At 39.0% G+C, this 27,063-nt stretch overlaps 1 protein-coding gene and 1 long non-coding RNA gene across 2 annotated transcripts in view; one reads left to right on the plus strand and one right to left on the minus strand.

The window, feature by feature from the left end:
* The window catches only part of LOC109043570 (uncharacterized), a 151,086-nt gene that overhangs the window by 119,498 nt on the left and 4,525 nt on the right, over nucleotides 1–27,063 (minus strand). Inside the window, exons 2-3 of the long non-coding RNA XR_011899273.1 lie at nucleotides 26,071–26,107; nucleotides 11,608–11,644 (exon numbers count right to left, since the gene is read on the minus strand). This is a non-coding gene — a long non-coding RNA (uncharacterized lncRNA). The remainder of the gene's footprint in view (nucleotides 1–11,607; nucleotides 11,645–26,070; nucleotides 26,108–27,063) is intronic.
* On the plus strand, nucleotides 6,598–22,381 carry LOC109043567 (acetylcholine receptor subunit alpha-like 1). Its single transcript, XM_019060806.2, has 9 exons — nucleotides 6,598–7,119; nucleotides 13,864–14,024; nucleotides 15,002–15,046; nucleotides 15,924–16,033; nucleotides 17,304–17,514; nucleotides 18,688–18,859; nucleotides 19,658–19,807; nucleotides 21,242–21,417; nucleotides 22,105–22,381. Exons 1-9 carry the CDS (start codon nucleotides 6,996–6,998, stop codon nucleotides 22,360–22,362), a joined length of 1,407 nt encoding a protein of 468 aa, XP_018916351.2. The 5' UTR covers nucleotides 6,598–6,995; the 3' UTR covers nucleotides 22,363–22,381.

Here is a 27,063-nt window from a genome sequence, read left to right on the forward strand (position 1 = left end):
TTGATGATTTTTGTATTTATATAACAACAAATAGTAAAAAATATGCCAAAAGAAAACTAAATGAAACTCTACGTAACCTCGAAGAATGGTCAGAAGTTACGGGTTTCAAATTTTCAGCAATTAAAACAAAGGGCATTATTTTTACCAGAAGGTATAGAATTCCTAGTTTTAAATTATTCCTTAATGATGCACAAATCCAGTTTTACCCCTCTGTTAATTTTCTCGGCGTGATTTTTGACCGAAAGTTAAATTGGTCCGAGCACATAGTTTCCCTTAAAAATAAATGTATGTCTAGATTAAGAATCCTACAATTTTTATCACATACCTCGTGGGGCGCTGATAAATTCACTATGCTCAATCTTTATCGATCTCTGATTAGATCAAAATTAGATTATGCCTGTTTTATATATGGGACTGCCAGCCCCTCTACCCTCAAAACTTTAGATGCCATTCATAATACAGGTATTCGAATTTCAACAGGTGCCTTTAAGTCAAGTCCATCATCTAGTCTATGTATAGAAGCTCGTGAGCCTCCCCTTTATTATAGAAGACAATTACTGCTCGCAAAACACCTCGCTAAGATGAAATCGTTTAATACATTTCCTGAAACCTTCAAAGAATTACTTACATTCAAAAACCAATTGTATCTTTCTGTTTTCAGGTTTACTAATTTTAATGATGTGTTAAAATTTAAAAAACCTATTTTCCCTTTTTGGCAGACATTACCTACGGAAAATGTTTTAAATGTTCCGGTTATTGCAAAAGCTAATTTATCTCAAGCTGAAATGAGACAGAACTTTTTCTCAGTCATTGATTCTCATGCTGAGCATAAGCCATTCTATACAGATGGATCTAAAACTGTTAATTCTACTGCATGTGCTTTCAGTTGCGATCTGAACGAAATATACTCTTTTAAATTATCACCAGTCATATCTATTTTTACAGCTGAGGCTCTAGCTATCTCCAAAGCCTTAAATTATGTCCATAATACAGATTGTAAACAATCAATTATTTGTTCAGATTCATATAGTGTATTAAGTGCTTTAGGTAACCCCAATAATCCTCACCCAATCCTTACCCAGATCCAGAATCTAGTCTTCACCCTTATATCTAAAAATTTCTCTATCCTGTTTTGTTGGTGCCCAGGACACGTTAATATTCCGGGTAATGTTCGAGTAGATTCTGCAGCTAGGGAGTCTAGCCTTTCAATTGGCCCCTTCTCGAAGGGATCGGTTACCTCTAAAGATCTGTTTCTAGATATAAAAGGAAAAATTCTCCACCATTGGGTTACTGAGTGGCAGCATTTCACCAATGCTAAATGCCCCCCTGCATTGCCTACTTCACCTTCATCCGAAAACTTTCATTTGACTCGACTTCAACAAGTAGTCCAAACTAGACTGAGAATTGGTCACACAAATTTTTCCCATAGCTATTTGATGACCCAATCAAACCGTCCTGCTTGCACTTCTTGTCCAAATTCCCCCTTAACGGTAGATCACGTTCTTATAAGTTGCCCACTTTATAAAGATATCCGAAAACGTTTTTTTCCCTACCCCTTACCCTCTCTTAATAATTTACTTCTGAATACTCATCCTGTGAAACTTTTTGAATTTATGCGCTCCACTAATCTCAAAATTTAACTTTTCCCTTCAACCCTTTTGTATTATTACTGATATTTCCATGTAAATTTATTATTGTTACTGCCCTCTTTAGAGGTGTAAATGGCCTTAGATGCTAAAGCACCGCTTTAAAATAAAATTATTTTACTACTACTACTACCGCTTTAAAATAAAATTATTTTACTACTACTACTTTTTTTCTTTTTTTCGTTTTTTTTTTGCAAAAATATGAATGTGAGATGTTTTTTCAAATTTTCCTGAAGTTCGTCCATAATAGAAGAAAAAAGAAATATTCATGAAAATTCCAATAATTGCGAGTAGAAACTTAGCAACGTTGAAACGGAGTTACGTTTCTTTTTTAGTGTGGTTCACTGGGGGGAAAAAACACATTTGATCTAGAGTCCAGACTCTTAAAAACATCGACAAGAAAAAATACTCTTGATTCAATCAGATTTAAGCTTAAATCAGAAGGAAATCCGCTCGAATTAAGAGGCTTGGTTCTTGATTTAAGCAAAAATCCGATTGAATCAAGAGTATTTTTTCTTGTCGATGTTTTTAAGAGTCTGGACTCTAGATCCAATGTGTTTTTTTTTGTTTTTTTTTTTTTTTTTTTGTTTTTGTTTTTTTTTTGTTTTTTTTTTTCTAGTGCACTCCATCGATAAAACCGTTTCATATTCTGCCGTGCTAAGGAAGAAAGCCAAATGACCATTCGAGAGTTGCCAAATTTCCCTCGATAAAATATGTATTTTTGATGACATTCATGCACATTTTTCCTCGTAATTTTTAGATATATTAGATTAAATTGCGAACAAAATTGTCCGAAAATTTTGGAAAAAAATATTCACAAATTCCCCAGTAATTTAGGTTTTTATCGAAGGGAACTTGGCAACGTTTGTAGGCTCATGCAGCGTTTTTCCTTAGCATGGCAGTATTAACGACTTGCTCCATATACCGTTGGCCGGGGCGCGGGCGGGGCGGGGCGTTTCGGGATCCGTTTTGTTTATTTTCCTTAAAACTCTACACCACGTGCTTGAGCCATCTCTCCAGACGTGAGAGTAGGCAAGCGACTATCACGTGAATTGAAATCAACAGTTTTCTTCTCCTCTTTGCCCATCGGATAATAAACTACTCACATGATATTATCCTGAAAAGTACGAAATTTGCTCATTTCAGTCTAATAAAGTAAAGAGCGTCCATCGGCACGAGAGATCAACTTATCTCTGCAAATGTATCATTCAAATAAACGATGCTGAACATAGTAGTGAGACAACAAAGTAGTTTTATATCTTTGAATTTCTAAAGATTAAAGTTCTCCTAGAGTGGCTCGATGACTGTCTGCCTCCTAGTCATCAGATTGCGTTCAAGTATTCGTATATTTTGTTCATTTAGTCACGGACAAAACGGAAATGAAATTGAACCGATTGCATAACCTTTGGATAAAGTTCAACCCTCAACTGCCCTAAAAATTCTAATGGAGATGTTGCATGTGTGAGGAATATTCGATTAGACCATTGATTCTTACGTAAAAGTTCGCGAGAAACACGATGGTGCCACTGGTTTTCTCTGAAATCATCTCCCAAGCTCAAAAAAAGCTCTCAAAGTGAGGCCAAAATGGAGGGGATATCCCACCCTACCCTGAGAGTCCACCTCTACATCAAAACAAACTCACCCATGCAAAGAAAGGGAGCAAATACATTGACAGGGCTGCCACTTTATTTGGGGACTCCAAAACTGAAAACACGGCAACCCTGCTAATGTATTTGTTCCCTATCTTTGCATGGAGAGTTTGTTTGATGTAGAGGTGGACTCTCAGGGCAGGGTGGGATATCCCCTCCATTTTGGCCTCATTTTGAGAGCTTTTTTTGAGCTTGGGAGATGATTTCAGAGAAAACCGGTGGCAGCATCGTGTTTCTCGCAAACTTTTACAGAAGAATCAATGGTCAAATCGCAAATTCCTCACACATACAAAATCTCCATTGACGAAAGAGTGCTAAAACTAGCCTGAAACCAAACAATTAATCCATGGGACTTAAAATTATGAAAGGTGGTCATTTACCAAAAAGTTTGGAATCACATATTCACAAGAATCGATTGTATAATAAGCTGGAAACATCATACATAGTCATCAAGCGAATCCCCCACCCTCCTGCCTATATCCAGCTGATTTCTCTACATTATATTCGTTTGTTGGGGCGCGTTTCGACTTTCGAGATATTGAAATTATATCGAGCTGTGACGTCACACCAAATGCGTCTATTACGGTGCAGTTTTTTATTTTGCCCTAGTTAAAAATGGACCCCATGGAGCGACTTCTGACTTCAGTGGTTCGGTTTTGATACAAAACATTCCCCTTCAGGAATAGTTCGATTCTTCTACGAGAGGCTTTTCTAGCACTCCGCATGCGAACGGCGGGGAATTTTATAAGACTTGTGAAAGATCAAAGCACTCGTTTGAAAAGGCGAGCAGCGAGAAGAATGCGCACTCTTGAAAATATTTGCGCACACACTTCAGCAACTGTAATTTTCCTCTCCGAAGTTTTCAGTTTGTTTTTGCGACTTGCCGATTTCTAATTATCAGGTCCCTCGATCACGAGCCATAAACCCTCGAAAATGGTTGACTCATTTACCTAACTATAAAGTTTATTAAAATGAGCAAATAAATAGAGGCAGCTCTCTCCCAGTGAAGAGTTTTCAACGCGAAACGTGCTAAAGAAGAACTCCGTATGAACCTCCAGACGTTGCCGTTTCTCCTTTAATAAATAACGAATTTACTGAGAAAGTTATGAATATTTTTCTACACAAATTTCGGACTATTTTGCTTGTATTCTAACCTGGAATAACTGGAAATTTCAATGGAAATGATCAAGAACTGTCTTCAAGAGTACATGTTTTTTTGCGGTGAAATTTGGCAACTCCCGAATGTTCATACGGCGTTATTTATTATAGCGCGGCAGTACGAGCCAAATGGCTTCGATGCCTGAAGCTGAACGTGTGTAGGTGGACAGAGTTTATCAAGTAGGCACCAACCCTTCATTTCCCAAAAAATTGAGTTAAGAATTTTTTTGAGTATATTTTCTCCAGCTAAAAATTATAAGTCGAAAAATAAATTAGTCTAGGAAAAGAGGGGTTAAAGTATATAGTCTAAACTGAGTCTTGTGGAGAAATAAAACTTCAAGCCTCTTTTTCTCAGTTTCGACTTTATGTTGATTGGTTCCTTTCTGATGAACTCGGTCCAATTACGTCTCATTTATTTTTCAAGAAAAAAAAATTAACAACCAACTAGAGAGCTACACGATTCTGACTACTTGCGGTCCAACATTTCAAAGCGCTTTGCGCTTCAGGTGCTGTGCGTTACACGCTTCTCTCGTGACTTTGATATAAAGCACGCAAATCCTACGACAGGGCCCAGTATAATTTCATTCATTTCTACACGGTTTCTATCAGTGGCGGCGCGTGAACGATCGCTTGTCAAGACTTCCCCATTTGAGGCCATGGTAAAGAATCGATTAATAAGGTGTTCGTTGAGAACACCCTGTATATAGATCTTTCCCCATAGGTTTAAAGCATAAATCAATCGAACTATCGCTAAACTTGCCCCGCCGATAGTTCCTATTCGGATGAAAGAGTCCAATCTCTAGCGCCAAGAATGGTAAATGAAATCCTGGAGAGTCCATTTCTCTTCAGAGAAGTTCCTGGAGAGTCCATTTCTCTTCAGAGAAGTTCCTGGAGAGTCTTTTTCTTTAAATTTAAAACCCCCAGCTGTAAAAACTCTGGTATTCGTTCACCACTCTTGGGTCAAGAAAAACTGGAGCGCCTTCATTTTTGGAGTATGCAACCCGGGTACCCGCAGAGCACGAATAGTTGCTCCGATGCGCTATATCAACATCGCACTTGCGGTAAGCTTCAATGGTCCGTGAGCCGTTCATAAGAAAAGGACCATGTGAACATTCGAGTGAGAGTGTTGCCAAATTTCTTCTAATAAAACATTCATTTTTTAGGAAAATTAAAAATACTTTTCTTTGGATCTTTTAGACACTTTAAATAGAAAACGCGAAAAAAATTCGATTAAAAATTGGAAGAGAAATACTAAAATTTCCCAGAATATTCGGGTTTTACCAAGCGTTTGCCAACGTTCAAAGAGTCATGTGGTGTTTTTCCTTAGCGAAGTAACATAAGCGTTCGATAGGCCGGCCGCGGCAAGATGTAACAGTTTATTTTTACGAAGAGACTATTCGTTAGTGCCTTACCGATGAATAAAACATTATTCGTCAGTACCGTCTTAACAAATAAAACGTTTTAATCATCAATAAGGCTCAATGTTAAAGATTGTTTGTTGAACAACTAAGGCAAATTGAACTAAGTCTAGAGCGCTCCCCAAGCTCTTACTAGTGAAAAAAATAAAATGTTGAAGATGAATTTTAACGACTGTATTTACGATGAAAATATTTTATTTCGACTTGAAATTTTTAATAATCACCGGAAAAATAAAAACACATTGGATCTACAGTCCAGACTCTTGAAAACATTGACAAGAAAAAGGACTCTTGATTCAATCAGATTAAAGCTTAAATCAAAAGAAAATCCGCTCAAATTAAGAGGCTTGGTTCTTGATTTAAGCTTAAATCTGATTGAATCAAGATTATTTTTCCTTGTCGATGTTTTTAAGAGTCTGGACTCTAGATCCAATGTGTTTTTTTTTTCCAGTGAAGTGACAATGTATAACAAGTCGATTTCAAAACTATTCCGAACTCTTTATTCCCCCAAAATGCGGCTCGCTGCACCTTGGTTAGACTCGGCCCAATTTAAAAGTATCATTTCAATAGCGCGACGCGATAAGAGCTTTTGTCCCTAGATGTGGGGGGGGGGGGAGCGTAGGAGCAGATATTCACCTCAAACGAACTTTTCGAGCAGGTTGTACGGTGGCCTTCACTCCGTGCCGTTATCTTGAGTTCAACCGACCGCGAATTTTATCTATCACCTGGGATTATCGAGCGCCTAGCCCGTCACCCTTCCCCGCAACGCCCGCGGTTCGCGCTGATAAGAATATTCGTCGATTTAGATGTTACATCCCGAAACCGGTAAATCAAAACTGAGTTCCCGATACCGCATCGGTTTGACCGTCGCGTCCCGCCATGGCGCCGCTCGCCTCCAATTAACTTACTCAACTTAATGTCATGTAACTTACTTAACTTCATGTAACTTAGTTTAACTTAACGTGCCTCGTACACATTCAAACAAAATGCAACCTTCGTGATACCTATGATCTGAATTATTTATCTTACCCCTCAAACGATGGGATAAAATTTACAAGTGCGTGCTCCACCGGTCTTTTGGTTAAATTTCAGTGTGTGCTTGGAGTTATTTCATCCATTTCAATATGATTGCTAAACGTTTTTTGGATCTAGGTATGGTTGTGATCATTTTTTTGGCGCTCCTGAAATGCTCGTCCTCTCTCAAGGGCTCCAAATATTTTATGCTGGGACAACAACTTTCAACCACAGGTTTGTGCATGCATCAAAGATTCTCTCTCTCTCTCCTTCTTAATTTTTTAAGACATGCAGAAAAACACAGTCGGATTCAAATTAGTTTTGTAAACTCGTCTCGTGCGAAAATTTTTCAATCCCAACTCAGTTTAGTACTCCCAACACTTGGTAGGAGACAGGTATCTTATACTCATAAGGATCTCCAAGATCCATTATAAATTCGATGCCTATCAGTCTAAAGAAAAATCCTGATGATTTGTCATAAAAAGCTTACTGCATGTCTCTGTTAGGCACAATTCCACGAGTGTCTGCAATTTTTATGGGTCTCAAAGATCTTGTTTAAAGAGACATTTATCTTTGAGTTTTTTCCACCGAAATGACACCCCAAGGGTGGATTGCCTTCAATTCAGTTCTTAATGAAATATCAAAATCATATTCTGTTCGATTAAGAAGTTGTACGACTAGTTAGGCGGATGGAGGACAGGAGAGGGCTCAAAACATTTGGTTGAAAAAACAGGGTGGGTCAGTGTAAACCTGTAAACCGCTGGACCCTAATTTAATTCAAATTTTCAAATTACAACATTTTTAAAGTTTTGCTTGATTCACGCTTGGCAACTATTGACAGACAGGATTTTTAATTTTAAATATTTTTCCTCCCCTATGATCAGTATTCAAGAAAATCGAAGGTTTTGATTTTTTATAGAGGAAATTTAGTTTTTTATTCTTCAACTAACGAAACGGGGAAGAGAGCTGAAAGGACCGTTTAATCACATTTTTCCGCACTTAGCACTTTGGTGAACTCAACAGACGTGTCATTGTGAGGAATAAACTCAGTAAAAAAGTGAAATAAATACTTCCCTCCCCCACTGCAGAGATATGAAAGTTATTTTTCGCACCTGTAATACAGCTCTAGACACGAAAAGGAAAATTATCTCCTCCTTTTTCTTTTCGTTATGACATTGATGATCCAAAAAACAATGTAGAAGGGGGAAACAAGATGGACAAGAAAAAAAAGTATCTGGTACGAGTCCATTTTCCGATCAAAAATTCTAAGAACAAGTTCTTTTTGCTCAGTAGTGTGAAAAATCTCATGTTGATCTGACATTCTGAACTCATCCTTTGGTGTATTATTATAGTTGACTATAGGAGGAAACCATTCGTAGCGTTTCCGAACTTCACAGTTGCAAGAACCAACAGACTCGTCAGCAGGAAAAGTGGAAAAAACTCAGAACTTAGGCTTCCCCGAGCCAACGAAGTAAGCTTTCTCTTCAACACATACTTTGCATGCTACAACCCTGACCGCGCTACAACTTGATGCATGATACAGGATGTATGTTAGCGGAGGAACCACGAATATTACAGAGGTGTTTCGTACAGGACACTGTGTCTTCTTCCATTTTTACTTTCTCGCTCCCATAGGGTAGAGAGGAAGTATTGTCATCCTCCAAAAAAAAAAAAAAAAAAAAAAGTTGAAATTTCATCATTTCTAGACGTTTTAAGGTCCCAGGAGTAAAAATAACCATACTTGAAAAAATGTGTGTCCGTCCGTGTGGCGTCCCCCAAATCTGTGTACAGCGATATCTCAGAATCTATCTGTTCGATTTCATTCAAAATTGGCACAGGACACTATATCTATGGTCTCCTTATGCACGTTCAACGATTTTGAGGTACGCTAAAATTTGGGGGGCTACGCTCAATTGTCCATTTTTAGCAAAATCACACGGAAAGCTCATTTTGAAAGACTGTAAATTTTGAAAAATGTCTTTAATTCTTTAACAATGGGCATCAAGCACATCACCTGGGTCATTAATTTAAGTTCCAAAAAGATCTTTGGACTAAACTCAAAATTCAAGAGATACGAGGCCCAAAAGTAGGGCACTTTGCTCCGCGAAACAGCTCATTTTCAAGGACTGTAAATTTGAAAAAAAATGAAAAAAAATGCCTTCAATTCTTCGAAAGTTGGCATAAGAGCACCACCTGGTTCATTAATTTAAGTTCCTACGAGGTCTTTGGACTAAACTAAAAATTGAAGGGTTACGCGTCATATAGCGAGGAGAGCACTTCGGTCACACGGAGAGCTCATGGACTGTAGATTTTGAAAAAATGCCTTTAATTCTTTGAAAGTTGGCTCAAAAGCACCATCTGAGTCATTAATTTAAGTTCCTAAAGGATTCATGGACTAATCTCATAATTGCAGAGGGGCCGATAGGAAACGCTCAATTCTCTGATAAATGAGTCGGAGCGCTTCTAGATAATAGCAGCAAACGCTTTGAGTCAGGTGAAACCTAGGAATTCAAATGCATTATATAATGCATCATATACTATTTCCAAAATTACTCCGTAGGTAATCACAAAGCAAAATTAGACAACTAATTAGATACATACTCACATTACAAAGGTACTATGAATCATCAAGCTAACGCCAAGAACTGACACTTAGATCTTTATTAAAAACTAATATGTTTGTTGTTAATGAATTTAGAATCCCGGCAGATTCCATCTTTTGCGGTTCCTTTTTACGAGGTACTAAGCACAAATATAATGTAATAATTCGGCACAAATATGACTGATTTAATGCTTGTTAATGAAGGAGGTTATAATTGTTATAACGTGACGTTTGTTGACTTGTCTCTGGTTGACGTTTGTCGATGGCGCTCTCTATTGTTTTCGCTTTGAGTTACGGGATACGCGGTAAGGAGATGGCGCTCCTGGCGGGCGTGTCGTGAACCTTCCAGCAGGTAGATTCGCCCGCCAAATTTAAAATTTGGGAGATGCTAAGCGAAAACCGTTTAGTTTTAAGACTATTTGAACATCGAATAGTCATTCTACCCATTCAAGTAGATATTTGATGGCTTTTGACCGTGCTTAAGGAGAGATTATAATATAAAATCGTATCTGAAGTATGATGTCAATTAATCTAATGGATCCTAATGAATCGTAGAAAAGCTAAGATTTTTACGGATCGCCATCTTTGACAGGAGACTTAGTTAATCAATTACATATTTAATTGAAGATGCCTCATAAAATCAACAAGTCGAGTCCGAATATATGAATTCACCACATATCGCGAAGACATTTACAATGAAGTTCAATGGTTTGAATAAAAATTTCATAACTATTATCCTGTGATCAAAATTCCAATCAAACTTTATGATTTTGTAAAATTGGCAGTATTTTTCTAAATATTCCAGTAAAAGTGTCTATGCCGGCGCGAAGCGCCGGCTCGAGCGAGAAAGTCCCGTGCGGTCCCCGCACCAATCCGCTAAGCGGATGGGGGGGCGAAGCCCCCCAAATGCCGGCGCGTAGCGCCGGTACGCGGCGCGAAGCGCCGCGCATAAATTGGCCGGAGGCCAATTTTTTACTTTCTACCCAAATCAATTATTTTGAAATACACTCCTACCTTCACAATCGAGCGTTTTTTAAAGCTACCCGCTTCAAAAACGATACTACGGCACAGGTAAACACTGAACATTCCATCAGAGGAATCGTTCCATCCAACCCTTTCGCATCCTACAACGCGGCTTATGAATGTCACAAACGGGAATAAAGATCATACAGATCGGACGTTTTTTGTGATCTTTGGTCAACCTATTCCTGAATTCCTTTCTCCGTTCCCTCTCTCAGTCCATTTGTTTCTTGCCGAACCCCCTATTCCCCGGTCCATTCCAGTTTGTTTATCATATTTGCAATTGGTGAGAATGTAATCTTTATTCCCGTTTGTGACACAGTGAAGGCCTAAAATACGGGAACCAATCAGAATTTGATTCACATTGTCTTTACTCTCAGTATAAAGGGACTCTAATTCAACATCCGGGCGAAGGAGGCGCCTGTCACGCACTTTGGATCGGTTGAGATACCATGTCGCGTTTGACGGATTGGTTGCGTTTTAGACGGACTGAAAACATCTAAATGATCCTAAGTACGCGCTCTAGAAATAGCGAGGATTGTGGGAGAGCAGAAATTGGACAAGAGAATAGAAGGGCCAAAAAGTTTATCTATTGAACGAATTTGGAAAAAGTTACAATTTTACAAAAAGAGAGTCACACTTATTAATAGATACGCCAGAAGGGCCTGAAGGCGCTTCGTATGTGAATACGGGTCGGGGATGGAATGGACCATGAGAAAGGGGCAGCAGCACACGCTTTTATAATCTTGAAGACGTCACGAGTGGCGAGACAGCAAGTTTATACGCTATTGGCTGGCTATAATCAGTGGAGCTATCAGTTGCAAGTCTAGTCATTAATTTTGTAGGTGATGGCTGGATGATAGAGACTAAAAGACGAAAAGTGGACGAAATCCAACCATCCCTAATGACTAGATTGAATTTGAATGAAAAAGTTAGAAGTTTCAGAAAATTAAGGTTACAGGTAATGCAGTACCTGTGACAGCACCACAGTTTTTGTCAACGCAAAGAAAATGTAAATATAAACACGCCGGTTAATAAAATCCCGTCTCGTCTCGTGTATTTTGGCGTCAAGAAGATATGAGTTTGAAAAGTTAACTTACCGATTTCGAAGAAGGTGCTAGGTCTTCGCCAGGAGAGCTGAAAACAAAAATAAAAGGAAAGATTAATTGATGAACTAATGACAGGACAGTTTCTTTTAATGATTAATTTTTACTAATAGGTTCCGGCAAAAGGGGCACGCAGGCTGGCGTTAGGGCGAGTTCCGCAGAATGATCCTATTGCAAACTCCAGCTAGAGCGTAAGAAGAGTTGTCTCTTAAGGAGAATGACGCAAGAATCACGCGGCTAAGCGCATCGGGAAAGCCTGGAATATTCACTCTCAACCTCAAAATCTACGTGAGAACTATGGGTCTCTTTAAGCTCTCCGCTCCAAAACTGATACTTCGGCACAGTAAACATTATGTGAGGAGAGGAGTCGTTCCATCCAACCCTAGCGCACTAGGATGCTACATTGCTACATAGTATTCAACATGGCTGATGCTTCTGCGTGCAGATCGTGCGGAAGAACCAGGGTCTCTATCAACGCAAGGAAAACGTACATAAATATAAACATGTCGCCGGTTGATAAAAACCGTCTCTTCGCATTTTTGGCGGGTTGGCGTCGGCCATGTTGAATATTGCGTAGCATTCTAGTGCGCAAGAGTTGGATGGAACAACTCCTCTTACGAGATGTTCACCTGTACCGTAGTGCACTGGAAAAAAAAACACTTTGGATCTAGAGTCCAGACTCTTAAAAACATCGACAAGAAAAAATACTCTTGAATCAATCAGATTTAAGCTTAAATCAGGAACCAAGCCTCTTAATTTGAGCGGATTTCCTTTTGATTTAAGCTTAAATCTGATTGAATCAAGAGTCCTTTTTCTTGTCAATGTTTTCAAGTGTCTGGACTCTAGATTGAACGTTTTTTTTTTCCAGTGTGCCGTTTATGAAGCGGGAAACCTAAATAAAGCATATTTCTTACGCAGCTTGTGAAGTTAGGAGTACATTTCGGACTTTCCCGATGTGCTTATCGTGATTTTTGAGCCACTTACGATAAGAAATAACTCTTCTTTATACCCTCCTCTAAAGTTTGCAACAGGCCCATTGCAAACGAAAGCACTCTGCTGCAGATTTTTTTCTCTTCAAAACTTTACATACAAATTATTTACACAACGGGAAGTTTGGATGTAGACTTTTCAAGAAGATCTAAGTCTTCATAATTAACATTAGATAAGGCAAAATGCGAAAATGACGTCATTTGGATGTTTCGTGCTCCATTTAGGAAGCGTCAAGTGCACATGATATAATATCTTGCTAAGAAGTCGCGATCCCACCATTATATGTTGCGGGACTCGCTTTCCAGCTAAAATTTGAAGAGGATACATATTCAACGGTACTTTGATTTACATTTTAATGGCTAATTTTAGCAATCGCTCTGCGAAAGCAAATACCAGCTATCTTCGAAATTGCTTCGTTTTCTTTCACTTCTCCAAATAATGCTCTGCAAAACGCTTCTCTGTCAAATCTTCTGTAAAATACCTAACGTACGCGTACGCGTGTAAAATTCGGGAATTTTGGGAAAAATTTCCTACATGCAAAATTTATCTATCGATCAGTCAAATATCGAATCGCTCCAGTGTTCGAAACTCACAGGCGCCAACGCGCCGATTGCGTGTAAGAAATCGGTCATGGCGCCTGTAGAGTGAAGTCTCTGCGCCAACGTGACCCCTAAAGATTGCCCCCCCCTTTCCCCCCAAAGAAAAAATCCTACTTTTCCTGGTGGGTGATTTTTCCGAATTCCCCTAAGTTACAGCAACTAGTTCTGTAACCAGAACACCTTGCGACTAACTTTTCATTAAATGCTCAGTGTTATATGGACGTATTTCTGTCAAAAGGAACTAAGCGCCAGTTAGAGTTCCTTTTGAGGAATTGAGAATGCCGGATAGCGCGTTCTGTCAAACGGAGCTAAGTGCCATGGAAAAGCATTGCGAGTATAGGACGGAATGAGCCCGACGCCCGGTTCCGCCGCCAATCCAAGCCCCCCTCTACCTCTTCCTCCCCCTATGGCGCTTAGTTCCGTATGATAGAAATACGTCGATATGGGCAAAAGGTCAATCTGACCCCTAAAAATCTTCAATGACCCCTAAAAATCGAGCTTCATGCGCGCCACATAGCTCCTGAACCTCAAAGTTGAGTTACGAACACTTTCGGTCCTCACAGTGCTATGGACCCATCTTAAATCAAATCGAATCCCTGTTGAATGATTGAAAATTTCCTTGTATTAATACTTATCAATTTCGGGTGGCTTTTCATTTCAGCGCGACCTGGCGGCGATGGGGTGAATCGACTATGGGACCCGACGTGGACGGACAGGCTGAAAACGGACCTGCTGAAATCTTACGACAAGTACTCCCGACCGACTGAACATCAAAATATCACCACCGTCTACCTTAGCTTGATCCTTCTACACGTCTCTTTGGTGAGCATTCGATTCTTATGACTGAATAAAAGCAACACACACATGCGACTTCTACTGCAGGGTTGCCACAGAATTTGGAAAATTAGAGGTCCTGACAGTTCCCGAGCATATTTTGGTAAAATTCCCTGACAATTGAACGAATGATTGTTAAAAACTCTGAGTTAGAAATAGTTTTCAGGCAAAATTTGTCATTCGAAACGTCAAACAAACTCGAGAAAGCAAATGAAGGTGATTGCCCTGACATTTCCAGGTTTTTCTTGACTTTATGAAATGCCGAGGTTATATATAATACTGAGGTTTTCCAGTTTTCCCGGTATTCCCTGAATGTGCGGCAACCCTCCTAGTGGCTATATGTATATTTGGCACTCATATGTTTATGGTGGACTAAGGTAGGAAAACACCAATCGTTGCCCCTTCAATGCTCTATGCGAATACCAGGTCTCGCATTCTTTTTCAGTTATGATGCTTTAAAGTTGGATTTTAGTTGTGAATTTTTCTCAGAATATACTTCCGAACTAGTTTTAGTTGAGTTCATGAATATCCTCATTTTTTCAAGAACTGCCCTCATGCGCCTTGTCCTCCAACCCCATCAATGCTAGCTGTAATAGCAATTTTTCTGGGACCAAAATAATAGTTACCACAAACGTAACCCTGTCACGACGACTAAAAAAGTAGAGAATGCAATGCCTGCAGTCTACTAAAAACACTGAAAGAGCAAGAATTATTTTTTCTTCTTGTTACACAGCTAAATTTATTGCGCAACGTTGCTATAATTTCCTAAAGAATTTCAGCTCAATGCGCACGGTTGTGTAATGGTGTATAGCTCAAAAATTTACACTATTAGCGACCAATGTTTAAATTAGAACGAAACAATATTGAGCACGAGTCAAAGGGGAAACAACTTTTTAGATTCTATCGCCCCTATATATGTAGTCTTTTTATGTCATATTATCTGATTCCGATATTGTGAATTTCAGGATTATAGCAAATCGGAAATGGCGCTTAATTGTTGGCTTCCAATGGTAAGAGTCTATCATATTCTTCCCGTTTCTCTATCTTGTGCGCATCTTTTTATTCGTCATGGATTTTGAAAATAATCAGTCCGACTGAATTTCACGCAGCCTCTCAAGTTTTATTTTCTAAAAGAGACCCAAATGCTGTTATATTTTGTAAATTTTCACTGGATCGTATTAATATACTTGGGAAATTTCAAGGCAGAAAGTTTATTGGCGTTTCGTTGGAAAAATAAAACATGAGAGGAAATAAGACAACACTGAAAAAAATTGTTGAGATATTATTTTGACTTACAGCGTTGTTTTTTGTCAACAAAATTTGGGTTTTTCCGATGAAATCCGTGCATAATCAACTTAAAGTCAGCTTCGTTGAATTAAAAAAGCGTCGTTTTGCTATCGGTAAGTTTAAGTTCAAAAAACGATAGCAAAACAACGTTTCTTTAACGGAAAAAGAACTGACTTAAGTTAACGGATTAAACTTAAAAAAATGGACAGATAAAAAAAAAAAAAAAAAAAAAAAAAAAAAAAAATCATAATAATAAAAAATATTTAAAAAAATAAACATTGTTGAAAAGAAACGACACTTTAAGTCAAAGTAATATCTCCAGAAAATTTTTGTTTTCAGTGAACGTCTGATGTAATTAGGCTGATCCGGCTTTTTATCAGTTAAGTTAATTATAATCTAAATGACCCAAGACTTCAAGTTTGCAGACTCAAAATTTTCATAGGTAGTGATTGGTAAATTTTCATTGTGACACACATCAATATTGTACCCATAAAGAGAAGTGCCTTGATAGGTAGCAACATTTATTGCGATCACTGAAATAATTTTATCACGGTTTAAATAGGGTTGAGGAAGTTTCACATATGTTTGGCTCTTTTACAGAGTTGGCAGGACGAGAAGCTGAAGTGGAATACAAGCGACTACAACGGAATTTCTCGGATCAACATCCCGCAACATGAGATTTGGCTCCCGGACATCCTCGCTTACAACAGGTCGGTAGGAATCACCGTCACTTAACTAACACAGATGAACAGTTTGCGTCGAGTACACAAGACGGGGGTAGGTCAATTATTGGCGTTACCGAACTTTTTTGCGTGCGTGTCTTCTGGTTTGGGGCCGCAAATTATGCCGTTTGGATCTCAGCTATATAAAGCGGCAGGTATGGAGCGCAAAAAAGATAGGTGACGCTAATTGACCTAAGAGTCCATGCCAAATGAGTTTACGCGTTTTAGACTGCGACAGTCTGACGTCATTTTCGCATGAAAATGAAATGCATTATGCAATTTGGACCGATAAATTCCGGCCCGGTTTAAAAACAACGTATGTGCCACTAGTTTCCCTATGCACATAAGTGTTTTTTCAGATGAGCCAGAATTTATAGGTCCAAATTGCAAAATGTAGTCCAAATGAAAGATGTGTATCGGGCTGATTGTTGAAATTGATAGACAAAACTTTGGACAAAGATAACTGGCTGAAAATAAAGCGATCCTATTGCGTTGAAAGCAGGTGGTTGAAATGGACATAGGCAGCAGGTAATAGACTAACATATGGCAACCCACGACAAACCCTTTAGTTAGTCCATAATTTTCTTACTTGGTCCAAAAGAATCACTCATTTCAACCGATAGGATCGCTCCATACTCCCTATGTCTTCTCTGTCTATTCTTTTGTCTATCGATTTCAACAATCAGCCTGCTGACAAGTGCGAATGTGCGTCTCATTGATTGATGAAACCGATGTGGAGGAAACCATGGTATATAGTACCGCGGTGGATGACGTCATAAACCGAGTTTTTCAATGCGCGATATCCCGGTTAATACTGAACGTAGGAAGTAGCTGTTCAGGCAGATCTTATTATTTTCAGCTGATCTACGAGAATCAAGCATCAAAACACGATTCTGAGACCAGCGCAACTGACCCATTCTGCCATGCTAAGGAAAAACACAATATGAGCCTTCAGGCGTTGCCAAATCTCTTCTGATGAAACATTAATTTCCTGGTACGACCCCACCCTTCCCCCCCCCCCGGTACCCAGGCAACTATGAGCATTTTCCTTCCATTTTTCTGATAATTTTCTTTGCTATTTCATCTTCAGCGACTGAAAATTTCAAATAGGAAAAATAGGAGCCATAACTTTCCTCAAAAATAAACACTTTGTCGAAGGAAATCTGGCAACTCTCGAGTGTTCATACGGCGTTTTTCCTTAGCACGGCAGCATTTACAAAATGTCTGATGTGACTATTTAGCCCTTTTTTGTTCCTAGCGCGCACGGGAACATAATCGATTACTACGGGCAGACGAGCACGATCGTGAAATCCGACGGGTCGGTGTTGTGGGTTCCCCCGAGCCGCTTCACCGTGTTCTGCACCCTGGACCTCACTTACTGGCCGTACGACCAACAGACCTGCCAGCTCCGCCTCGGCTCTTGGAGCTACGACGGCAACTCCATCGACGTACAGCTCGACAAGGCCAAGGTACGTTCTAGCACAGAATACCTAACAAGTTGACATCTTATTTACCCTAAAGTTCGCAATAAGGAGCATGCAAATTCGATGCAACCATGATGGATGGTATGGTAAAGCCTTCATGCTCAAGGGATGTCCACGCTGCCTATCCACAAAAACGAAGGCGCAACGAACGGGTACCTTCTCACACAGCAGCAGGGCACTGCCATGCTAGGCCAATACCGTATGAGCCATTGGACGTCAACAAATTCCCTCCAACAAATCAAAAATTTTCAGGAAAATGTGTGAGCATTCCTCTACCAATTTTTCAGAGGATTTTGTTCGTGATTTGATTGAAAAGGTCTGAAAATCGCAAGGAAATATGTTCATGACATTCATCAAAAATGAAGATTTTCTGAGCGGAAATTTGGCAACTCTCGAATGCTCATAAGCCGGACTCGCATTTACTTTGCAAGGCAGAGCAATACGCGACACGCATGCGCAAGTTGCTGGCGATGTATGTCCGAATGAATGTCGACTAGTCCCATTACTTACACTCCCGCGTCAAACTAGAATGTCATGGGAGCATCCGAACTATATTTCGTCACTATATCACTGTATTTCCTTCAATAGAATGTGTAATTTTGAGGATGATAGGGAGATTCTTCTTCGAAATTTTCAGAAAAATCAAATTGCGTTGGACTTCATTTTGCAATAAGGAAGTATTTCTGGTTCAAAAGCACCTCAATAAGGAAGTATTTCTGGTTCAAAAGCACCTATCAGTCGAGAAAAAAGTATGACTAATAAGTTTTCACTAAAATGAGGCAGGAATAGCGTTTCTTCATTGCAAAATGTAGTCCATCTATTGAAGCACAAGTAAAATCATGCATACAGCGAAAATGTTAATTTTTAAGCATTCAGGTTCAGTAATAATACCTAATGTGAGAAAAAACACTAAGAAGTGGCCCGAATACTGTGTGTAACAAGGTATGAACACTCTCCCGCCTCAGTTTGGTACTGGTACTCATTGGAGTTAAGGAATTTATTTTTGACTCTAATTATAATTTTTGGAACTTCTTGACTTTGATTTCCCCGCGAAATGGTGTGGACCCAGCACCATTCCTCCACCTTGTTAAAAATTGCACGGAAAAACGAAATGATCCAAATTCGCAAATATTTTCATTGTAAAAAATATGTTTGCAGTCCTCTATCGAAGATCTGGAGGTCTCTGAATGGAAAGTAATCGATGTCTCACAAAAGAGGTTCGTTCAATATTACCACCATTGCCCGGAGCCCTACGTCGAAATCATCTTTTCTTACACTGTGAAAAAAGAGTCTCCGGCCTTCTTCTACACTATCATCTTTCCAGCCATAGGTAAAGTCTCGTCGTCTCAAAATCATACCTGCTCACTCGTCATTCGTAGACGGTCCATTGGTTCAAAAAAATACCTTATACTTTTTGATTGAAATGAACTGCTTTTCTTAAGGAAAGAGCTGGAAAAGGTAGCATTCTAAAACCCGTAACTGGATCAAAATAGGGGCGATAAAGTCGGCCATTATAGTTTTTTTTCAAAAATATAAAAAATAGAGGGTTGGCATTTTTGAATTGTGGCCAACGGTCCATGAGGGAAAAAAAGATGCAACAAATTCAAGCCCAGACTTCTGAGAGTTTGAATATTAAATTAATGAAGTATTTCAAACGGTACATTTGTCTGGGCCAACGACCACTAGGTTACGCAATATCCGGAAATAACAAAAAACTCTTTCAAATAGATGATAATTCAATTATTGCATATAATGGGGGAAGAGTTTAGGGATATAATGTAATAAATAGAGCAAAATGTATGGTGCCTAAACTTATACGAGATCCGTTTGCCTCAGTTTTAAAATTTGAAAGACATCAGCGGAAATTCTGGTAGAAATTTTAGTGTCGATTCCATTTTCCTGAAACTTGATCATGAATTTTCAACAAAAAAAATCCGTTTTTATGATTTCCCTGACACGAAAATTGCTTGCAAAATAAAATTCCCTGACCTGCCAAATCTTAGCAGATTTCCTGACGTTTCCCCTGATTTCCCAGTTTCCCAGGTCGCTAGACACCCAGTAATATTCGAAAATGATGGTACAGTTCTAAAATTTCAAGCACTTTTTCTCATGATGGTATTTTTTTCAGTGACGATGATGCTAACAATGAGTGCATTTTGGCTGCCTCCGGAATCGATGGAGAGATTCATCCTTAACGGTATCTGCGCTGTTATTGCTGTCCTCTTCCTCATCTACTTCTCAATCAAGTTACCTATCATGGTCCACACACCCCTCATAGGTTTGTATCGCTGAATTGACGTCATAGTTTCTGGTAATTTCCATTATTCTAAGTGCCTGACAACTGAGAACTTCCTTGTCAGCCAACTGAGCCAATGATTGACGCAAACGAGTCAATATTGAAGTTCTTAGCTATCCTATTCTATAAAACCAAATTTTTAAAGCGATGATTTCTTTCATGTTTTGTCTCCTTTTTCGCCTACAATTTTACCGCAATCCCCCTCCCTATCCCCAACAAAAAGTATATAAAAATATAGCGGACGATTTTTACCGCAATTTTAGGAAAAAACACGTCATTTTGTTGGAAGAGTCCCGTGTACCTCACAAACTCACATTTTCCTTAATTTGATTCTCCTCGAACTTTAAGAAAAATTACTGTGGAGATGAAATGTCAACATTTTGCACGAGGTTTTGGGTCAGCTTGAGAGAAGTTTTTGAAAAGTAAGGTCTTAGCGTAGGTAAAGCAAGTTCTTTAAAAGTCACTATCTCTCAAACATACATAAGGAGCTTAGGGAGCTGAATTTTTATTTAGAACGCTTACGAATTTAATTCCTAGATAAATTTTGTCTTACCTTGCGCTCTGAAAATGCTTCAAGGTAAAAATTGTGCGAAATTTGGGGGGGGGGGAATGCATTCTTAAAGTCTTCAGCACACGAGGATTTTCACTTTTATATTATACTTCAACAGACCTACTTATGCGTAAAAATGTTGACATTTTCCTCTTGAGTTTCTATGTTCGATCTATTTCCTCAAGCTTTAATAATACACGGAAAGAAATTAAATGTTGATTTAGCATTTATACTGTTAAAAAGATGTCCGGCAAGTTTCAAATGCTGATTTTACATTTTTACAAATGCTAACGTAACTACGCCCACTGCAAAACGTACAAATTAAAATGTTATGTTAGCATTTTTGTATTGTAAAATCAGCATTTGAAACTTGGACATCTTTTTAACAGTATAAGTGCTAAATCAACATTCAATTTTTTCCGTGTATCCAAAAATGTTACTTTTCCAGTTTACGTGAAATGAAAAATCTTCTCTGTCGCGTCGGCAATGAAATTATTTTTTGACAGTTTCTGTCATATACTTTTATATACTTTTTGAGCACGGAAAAAACGATTTGGTGCTGAGTACTAACTGCTTAGATCAAATGGGACTAGCAGCTAGTATGGCAATATCGCTGAGCCCTAAAACTTTAGGGTCCAGCCCTACAGACTGTAGATCTCATTGTCAGCAGTACTGCCATATCAGCTGGCTCCATTATTGATCTAAACCGGTAGTGCTTAGCGCAATATATCGTTTTTCCCCGTGAATTTATTCGTTTTAAAGATTGCAGGTATTATAATGAAATACAAAAATATAAAAGGGCAACATGATTATTGCATTTTGTTTCGTAAAATCTCATAAACCGTATTTTCTCTTAAATCCCGCAGTTGTGTTTTACTCGACCGTGTTGGGCTTGATGGGCGTATCTCTGGGGATCTTCATCGCCATGGACAATCTACGGAAACAGGAATCTCATCCAAAGCCAATCTCAAGGCTCCTCAGTTCCATAGCTGATTTTAGGCTTGGACAAAACTTCTTAAGACCTTCCCCTTATTCAACACTAGTAAGTATTTCTGTGTGCGTCTGTACGGGTGTTAGTTTATGTAAGAACGCCTGTTAGAGCCTTGCCTTGCCTTCATTTATAAAATCGAGCAATTCGAGGGGCAAATTTAAATCGAGCAATTTTATAAATCGAGGGGGCAATTTTGTTAAATTGGAGGGCACTTCAGGAAATTGAGCTTTTGCCCTCAGATAGAGAGTTTCACCTCCTTTCAACGTAAATTTCAAAAAAATGTGCAAGTTTCTGAGAAATATAAAGATGGATTGGCTACGAGAAATTATCGTTTTCGATACAGCGATCGATCTCTGCATCGAATGCAGCGTTTTTATCAAAACCACAAATCTAATTATTTCATTTCTTCGAAATTTGCAATTTTTTGTGAATGATTCATTGAACCCATGCTCAAGGGTTATCGCAGTTTTATTGGGCCTAAAAGTCACAATTTAAAAAATAAAAAAAAAAAATAAATAAATAAAAAAAAAAAAAAAAAAATTGCGTAATCGGTGCGATGTATTGCACGTCAGTTCGACCCAAAGACATTGTTCGACCACGCCAAGAGGCCGGAGCGAAGTACAAGTATCTTCATTTAGCAAGGGTGGTTTTTTCCCTTTTTTTTACGACTATGATTTGTCTATGAGCACTTTTTAAACATTTTAACGCAATACCGTTTCCATTTTGTAAACGTTTCAGTTGAATTCTGACGAGAGGAGTAAGTTTGGAGGCATTAGAACGCCCAGTGGCGGTGCAACAGGGATGCCATCGATGATCTCAAACGAAAACCTGATCGGGAAGAAAGGAAAGCCACAACCTTATCCACTTTCCGCAGACCAAACTTTCCTAAAACCGAGCTCCAATGAATGGCGTTCTCTGGCTACGTTATTTCATAAAATCTCTCTCGTTGCGCACGTTCTCATGTACCTCATCATTTTGATAAAGTGTTTTTACTAAAAAGAAGAAAAACAAACAATTCGTGTCTTTTACTTTCTTTTCTTTTACCTTGATCCACCTATACTCTTCAATGGGATTGGGGCATAAACTTAGTAAGGTAATAGTCACGGAGCTCAACGAATGTCTCTGCGGCCTCCATCGATGACAATCAAAGTAACATTAGGATGAACCTAGGTCCCTCCAAAAGTTATCCATTACGTTTGCTCTCTTCTGATCCCTGTATGATTTTTACAACCGAAGATACGAAAGAAGTAATCTGGTCAAAACAAATTTAATCTCAATATCGCGGAAAATACGCGATTTTCATATCTATGCAAACATTACAGTCGTAACGTCAGTACCTTGGAGAGTTGAAAAGCTAAGATTTTCCTTCAATTTCGCGTGATACCACATACCTACTCCGGAGTTTGAAGTAATACTCGCATCGTTGTATGATGAAGGGCAAAATTATGCGATTTCACCTCAAAATCGCGAGAAAGAATATTTTTGACGGATTCGTTAAATCAAAAGAAATTACGCGCCTTTCAGCCCAGTATAAAAAGAAATGCGCGATTTGTATATTTAAAAAATGAGGAGTTACGCAATAATCACTGCAATATCACAGCTGAGTAATACGCAATTCTTTCGGCGGTTTTGTAAAATCATGAAAAATTACCTGTAATTCGCCTCAACATCGCGAAAAATTGCAAATTTTCCACAGCTTAATGATCAAGATGACAAACATTAAAAAATTTAAGTATCAATATCACAGATGACACGCGAATTTTTTTTTTTATAGAAATTAAGATATTTATGTGATTTTTACAGTCAAGATAGGAAAGACGTAATCCAGTCGGAAAAAAATCTCATTATCGCGAAAAATACGCGATTTTAATATCGATTCGAGTATTACATTCATAAACGTCCGTAACTTGAATAGTTAAAAAGCTATGATTTTCCTTCAATTTTGCGTGATACCACATACCTACTCCGGAGTTCGAATAGTTGCTCGCATCATAACATTCATAAACGTCCGTAACTTGAACAGTTAAAAAGCTATGATTTTCCTTCAATTTTGCGTGATACCACATACCTACTCCGGAGTTCGAATAGTTGCTCGCATCATAACATTCATAAACGTTTGTAACTTGAATAGTTAAAAAGCTATGATTTTCCTTCAATTTTGCGTGATACCACATACCTACTCCGGAGTTCGAATAGTTGCTCGCATCATAACATTCATGAACGTTTGTGACTTGAATAGTTAAAAAGCTATGATTTTCCTTCAATTTTGCGTGATACCACATACCTACTCCGGAGTTCGAATAGTTGCTCGCATCATAACATTCATAAACGTCCGTAACTTGAAAAGATAAAAAGCTATGATTTTCCTTCAATTTTGCGTGATACCACATACCTACTCCGGAGTTCGAATAGTTGCTCGCATCGTGCGAGCATTACATTCATAAACGTCCGTAACTTGAATAGTTAAAAATCTATGATTTTCCTTCAATTTTGCGTGATACCACATACCTACTCCGGAGTTCGAATAGTTGGTCGCTACGTTACCACGTTTGAAGAAGGGACAAATCACGCGAGTTAATCTCAGAACCGCGAGAAACACGCGATATTTTCGACGGTTTCATTAAATCATAAGACATTATACGCGCGTTTCATCTCCGTTTCTCGTCAAATGCGGGATTACTCGAGAAATCTTTTTTAGGATGTGAGAAATTACGCCATAATCAGTGCAATATCACAGTGAATACTCAATTTTTCCGGCGGTTTTGTAAAATTATTCATAATTACGTGTTATTCACCTTTAAAATGGCACATAAACAAGTTTACTTTCGGTTGACTGGGAACACACAATTTTCTATACTCAATATCGCGGAAAGTACAGCATTTTCATATCAATGAGAGCATAAAATTTAGCAAAGTTGGTAAATTGAGATAGGTGAGAAGTTATGATTCTCCTTCAATTTCGCGTGATACCACAAACTTACTCCGGCGTTCGAATAGTTGCTCGCTTGGTTTTTGCGTGTGTGAAGCGCGAGATTACGCAAGTGTTATCTCAATATCGCAGAAATGCGCGACATTTCCCGCGGATTCTACCAATGGAAAGATATTACGTGCTTTTCATCTCGGTACAACGGAAAATTCGTGATTTTTCTAGCAATTTTTTTAAGACAATGAGAAAATACGCGATAATCATTGCACACGGAAAAAAAAACTTCGTGTATGGGACCCGAATTTGAGGTCTTATAGATCTCTGAAGTTTTCGGATCTCGCGTCCAAAAACTTGAGATCCAGTTGCCGAGAGGTTCGGGTCAAACATCTGAAGTACTTTGTTACATATCTAAAGATTTGGGTCACACATTTGAAATGCGCCGGTACAATCCGAAGTACTTCAGACATTTTACACGAACTTCGGCTACTGGACCTCGAGTTTTCGGACGCGAGATCCGAAAACTTCAGAGATCCATTAGACCTCAACATCGGGTCCCATGCCGCACGAAGTATTTTTCTCTGCGTAATATCAAGGCAAAGGCGCATTGATCCGGCCTGTTAAATTCCTATAAAAACTAGTCGTTTTTTATTTTTATGTCATTATCTCCTCGTATTCTCAAATTTTCCAGCAATTGATTTACAACGAAAAAAACACACATTTTTCACATCAATATTTGTTAAGATACGCGATTTTTACATCAATGCGAGCTAATTCATAAACATCATTAACTTAAGGTAGGCGAAAAGCTATAAATTTCCTTCAATTTTGCGTGATACCACACACCAACTCCGGAGTTCGAATAGTTGCTCGCTGAGTTTCCTCGTGTGAGAAATTACGCGAGATTCGTCTCAATAAAGTTATGCGAGAAGCTATAAATTTCCTTCAATTTTGCATGATACCACACACCAACTCCGGAGTTCGAATAGTTGCTCGCTGAGTTTCCGCGTGTGAGAAATTACGCGAGATTCGTCTCAATAAAGTTATGCGAGAAGCTATAAATTTCATTTCGTGATACCACATACCTACTCCGGAGTTCGAGTAGTTGCTCGCTCAGTTTCCGCGTGTGAGAAATTACGTGGGACTGATAGAAGCGGTACCGGTTTTGACCATTGCTCATTATGGAAAGGGGCTGATTTTTTTTAGAGGTGGCTCATTTGGGCCGTAGGGTCCTTCCTGAGTGAAGCAACTTGAAATTGTCGAATGGCAGACCCCCCCCCCCCCTTCTGATACATTTTTGGAAAATTGATAAAAAACGAGAATGCTCGCGCAACCCGGAGATCGTTCCAAGTTTTCGTTGTCGAGATATTCACGATAAAAGTTCAATTTGCACCAATTTTCAAAAATTGATAATGCCTGTTTGAAAAGTCGCAACAACGCCGTCTACGGTTGAAAATTCCGAGTACTACTACTTCATTTATAGCTAGGTTGTTGGAGGATGTGCTTCTATAGTTAGTTCGCTGTGGGGGGGGGGGGGAAAGCTTGCCACCTGAAATCTGACATCAGCGTCATTTTTCACACCCCCCCCCCCCCCCAGCGAACTAACGAGAAGCACATCCTCCGATAATTTAGCTATAAATGAGCTTCCCGCTCGACCAAAAAAAAAAACAACAGAAATCAGTGCGAATCAAAACATAGTTTGTAAGAAATATTGGCAATTCAACAAAAAAATACGATTTTAGATGGAAGGAAGAAGATATGAGCTTTAAAAAGTAACTTACCAAGTATGACGGAGGTAGTGGGCCTTCACCAGGCGAGCTGCAAACAAAAAGGAAGGATTAATTAATTAACTAATAACTAATAAGAGGACAGTTTCTTTCAATGGTTCATTTTCACTCAAAGTTTCCGAAAAAATTGGGGCACGCCGACTAGCTCCTGTTGCGAACTTTAGCCAGGGCATTAAGGAGAGCTGTTTCTCAATGAGGATGGAGCAAAAATCACGCTGACTCATCGAGAGAACCTGAAACACATTCTCAACTTCACAATCTGCAGCTTCCCGCTTCTAAAACGATACTACACAGATGAACATTTCGTGGGAGGAGCTTACTCTTGCGACTAGGATGCTATACAATATTCAAAATGAGTGACGCTTCTGCGCGCAAATTGGGAGGAAGAGCCACAGACTTAATCAACCCAAGGAAAACGTAAATATGAACACGGCGGTTGATAAAATCACGTCTCCTCCCATAGTATCGTTGTATCGTTTTTGAAGCGGGCAGCTTTAAAAAGACAAATATTTCTTACGCATAGATTGTGAAGATGTGGATATCAGACTTACCCGATACGGTCATAGTGATTTTTGAACTATTTTCTACACAAAATTAGGTCTTCTGTTGGCTTTAGCTGAAGTTAGGAACAGACCCAGGTGCAAATGTGCTGTTTTTTTAGAGAAATTATTAACATGGGTCCCCGGTTCTCCCTGGTAAAAAACGTAGAGGACGCCCTGCCAAATCGTGAATTGAGGGAATGGGGCAGGAAATGAAGAGATGCGATCTGCCGGAGGAGTTCTGGCTAGATCGGAATCAAGTGGCGGTTGGACGTCTCTGAGCGCACAGAAGCGCTATGAGAGAGACTTGTTAGTTAGTTGTTAACAGGGGCATGTTTCCCTGTGACATAGGCGTGGTTAGGGAATTTTGGTACGGAAGGTCTAGCTCGGTTAGGGAATTTTGGCACGGGAGGTCTAGCTCTCGCCTCTCTACCACTGGGGGTTTGGG

The sequence above is a fragment of the Bemisia tabaci genome, chromosome 2 (assembly GCF_918797505.1).
Source record: "Bemisia tabaci chromosome 2, PGI_BMITA_v3".
NCBI lineage: Eukaryota > Metazoa > Arthropoda > Insecta > Hemiptera > Aleyrodidae > Bemisia > Bemisia tabaci.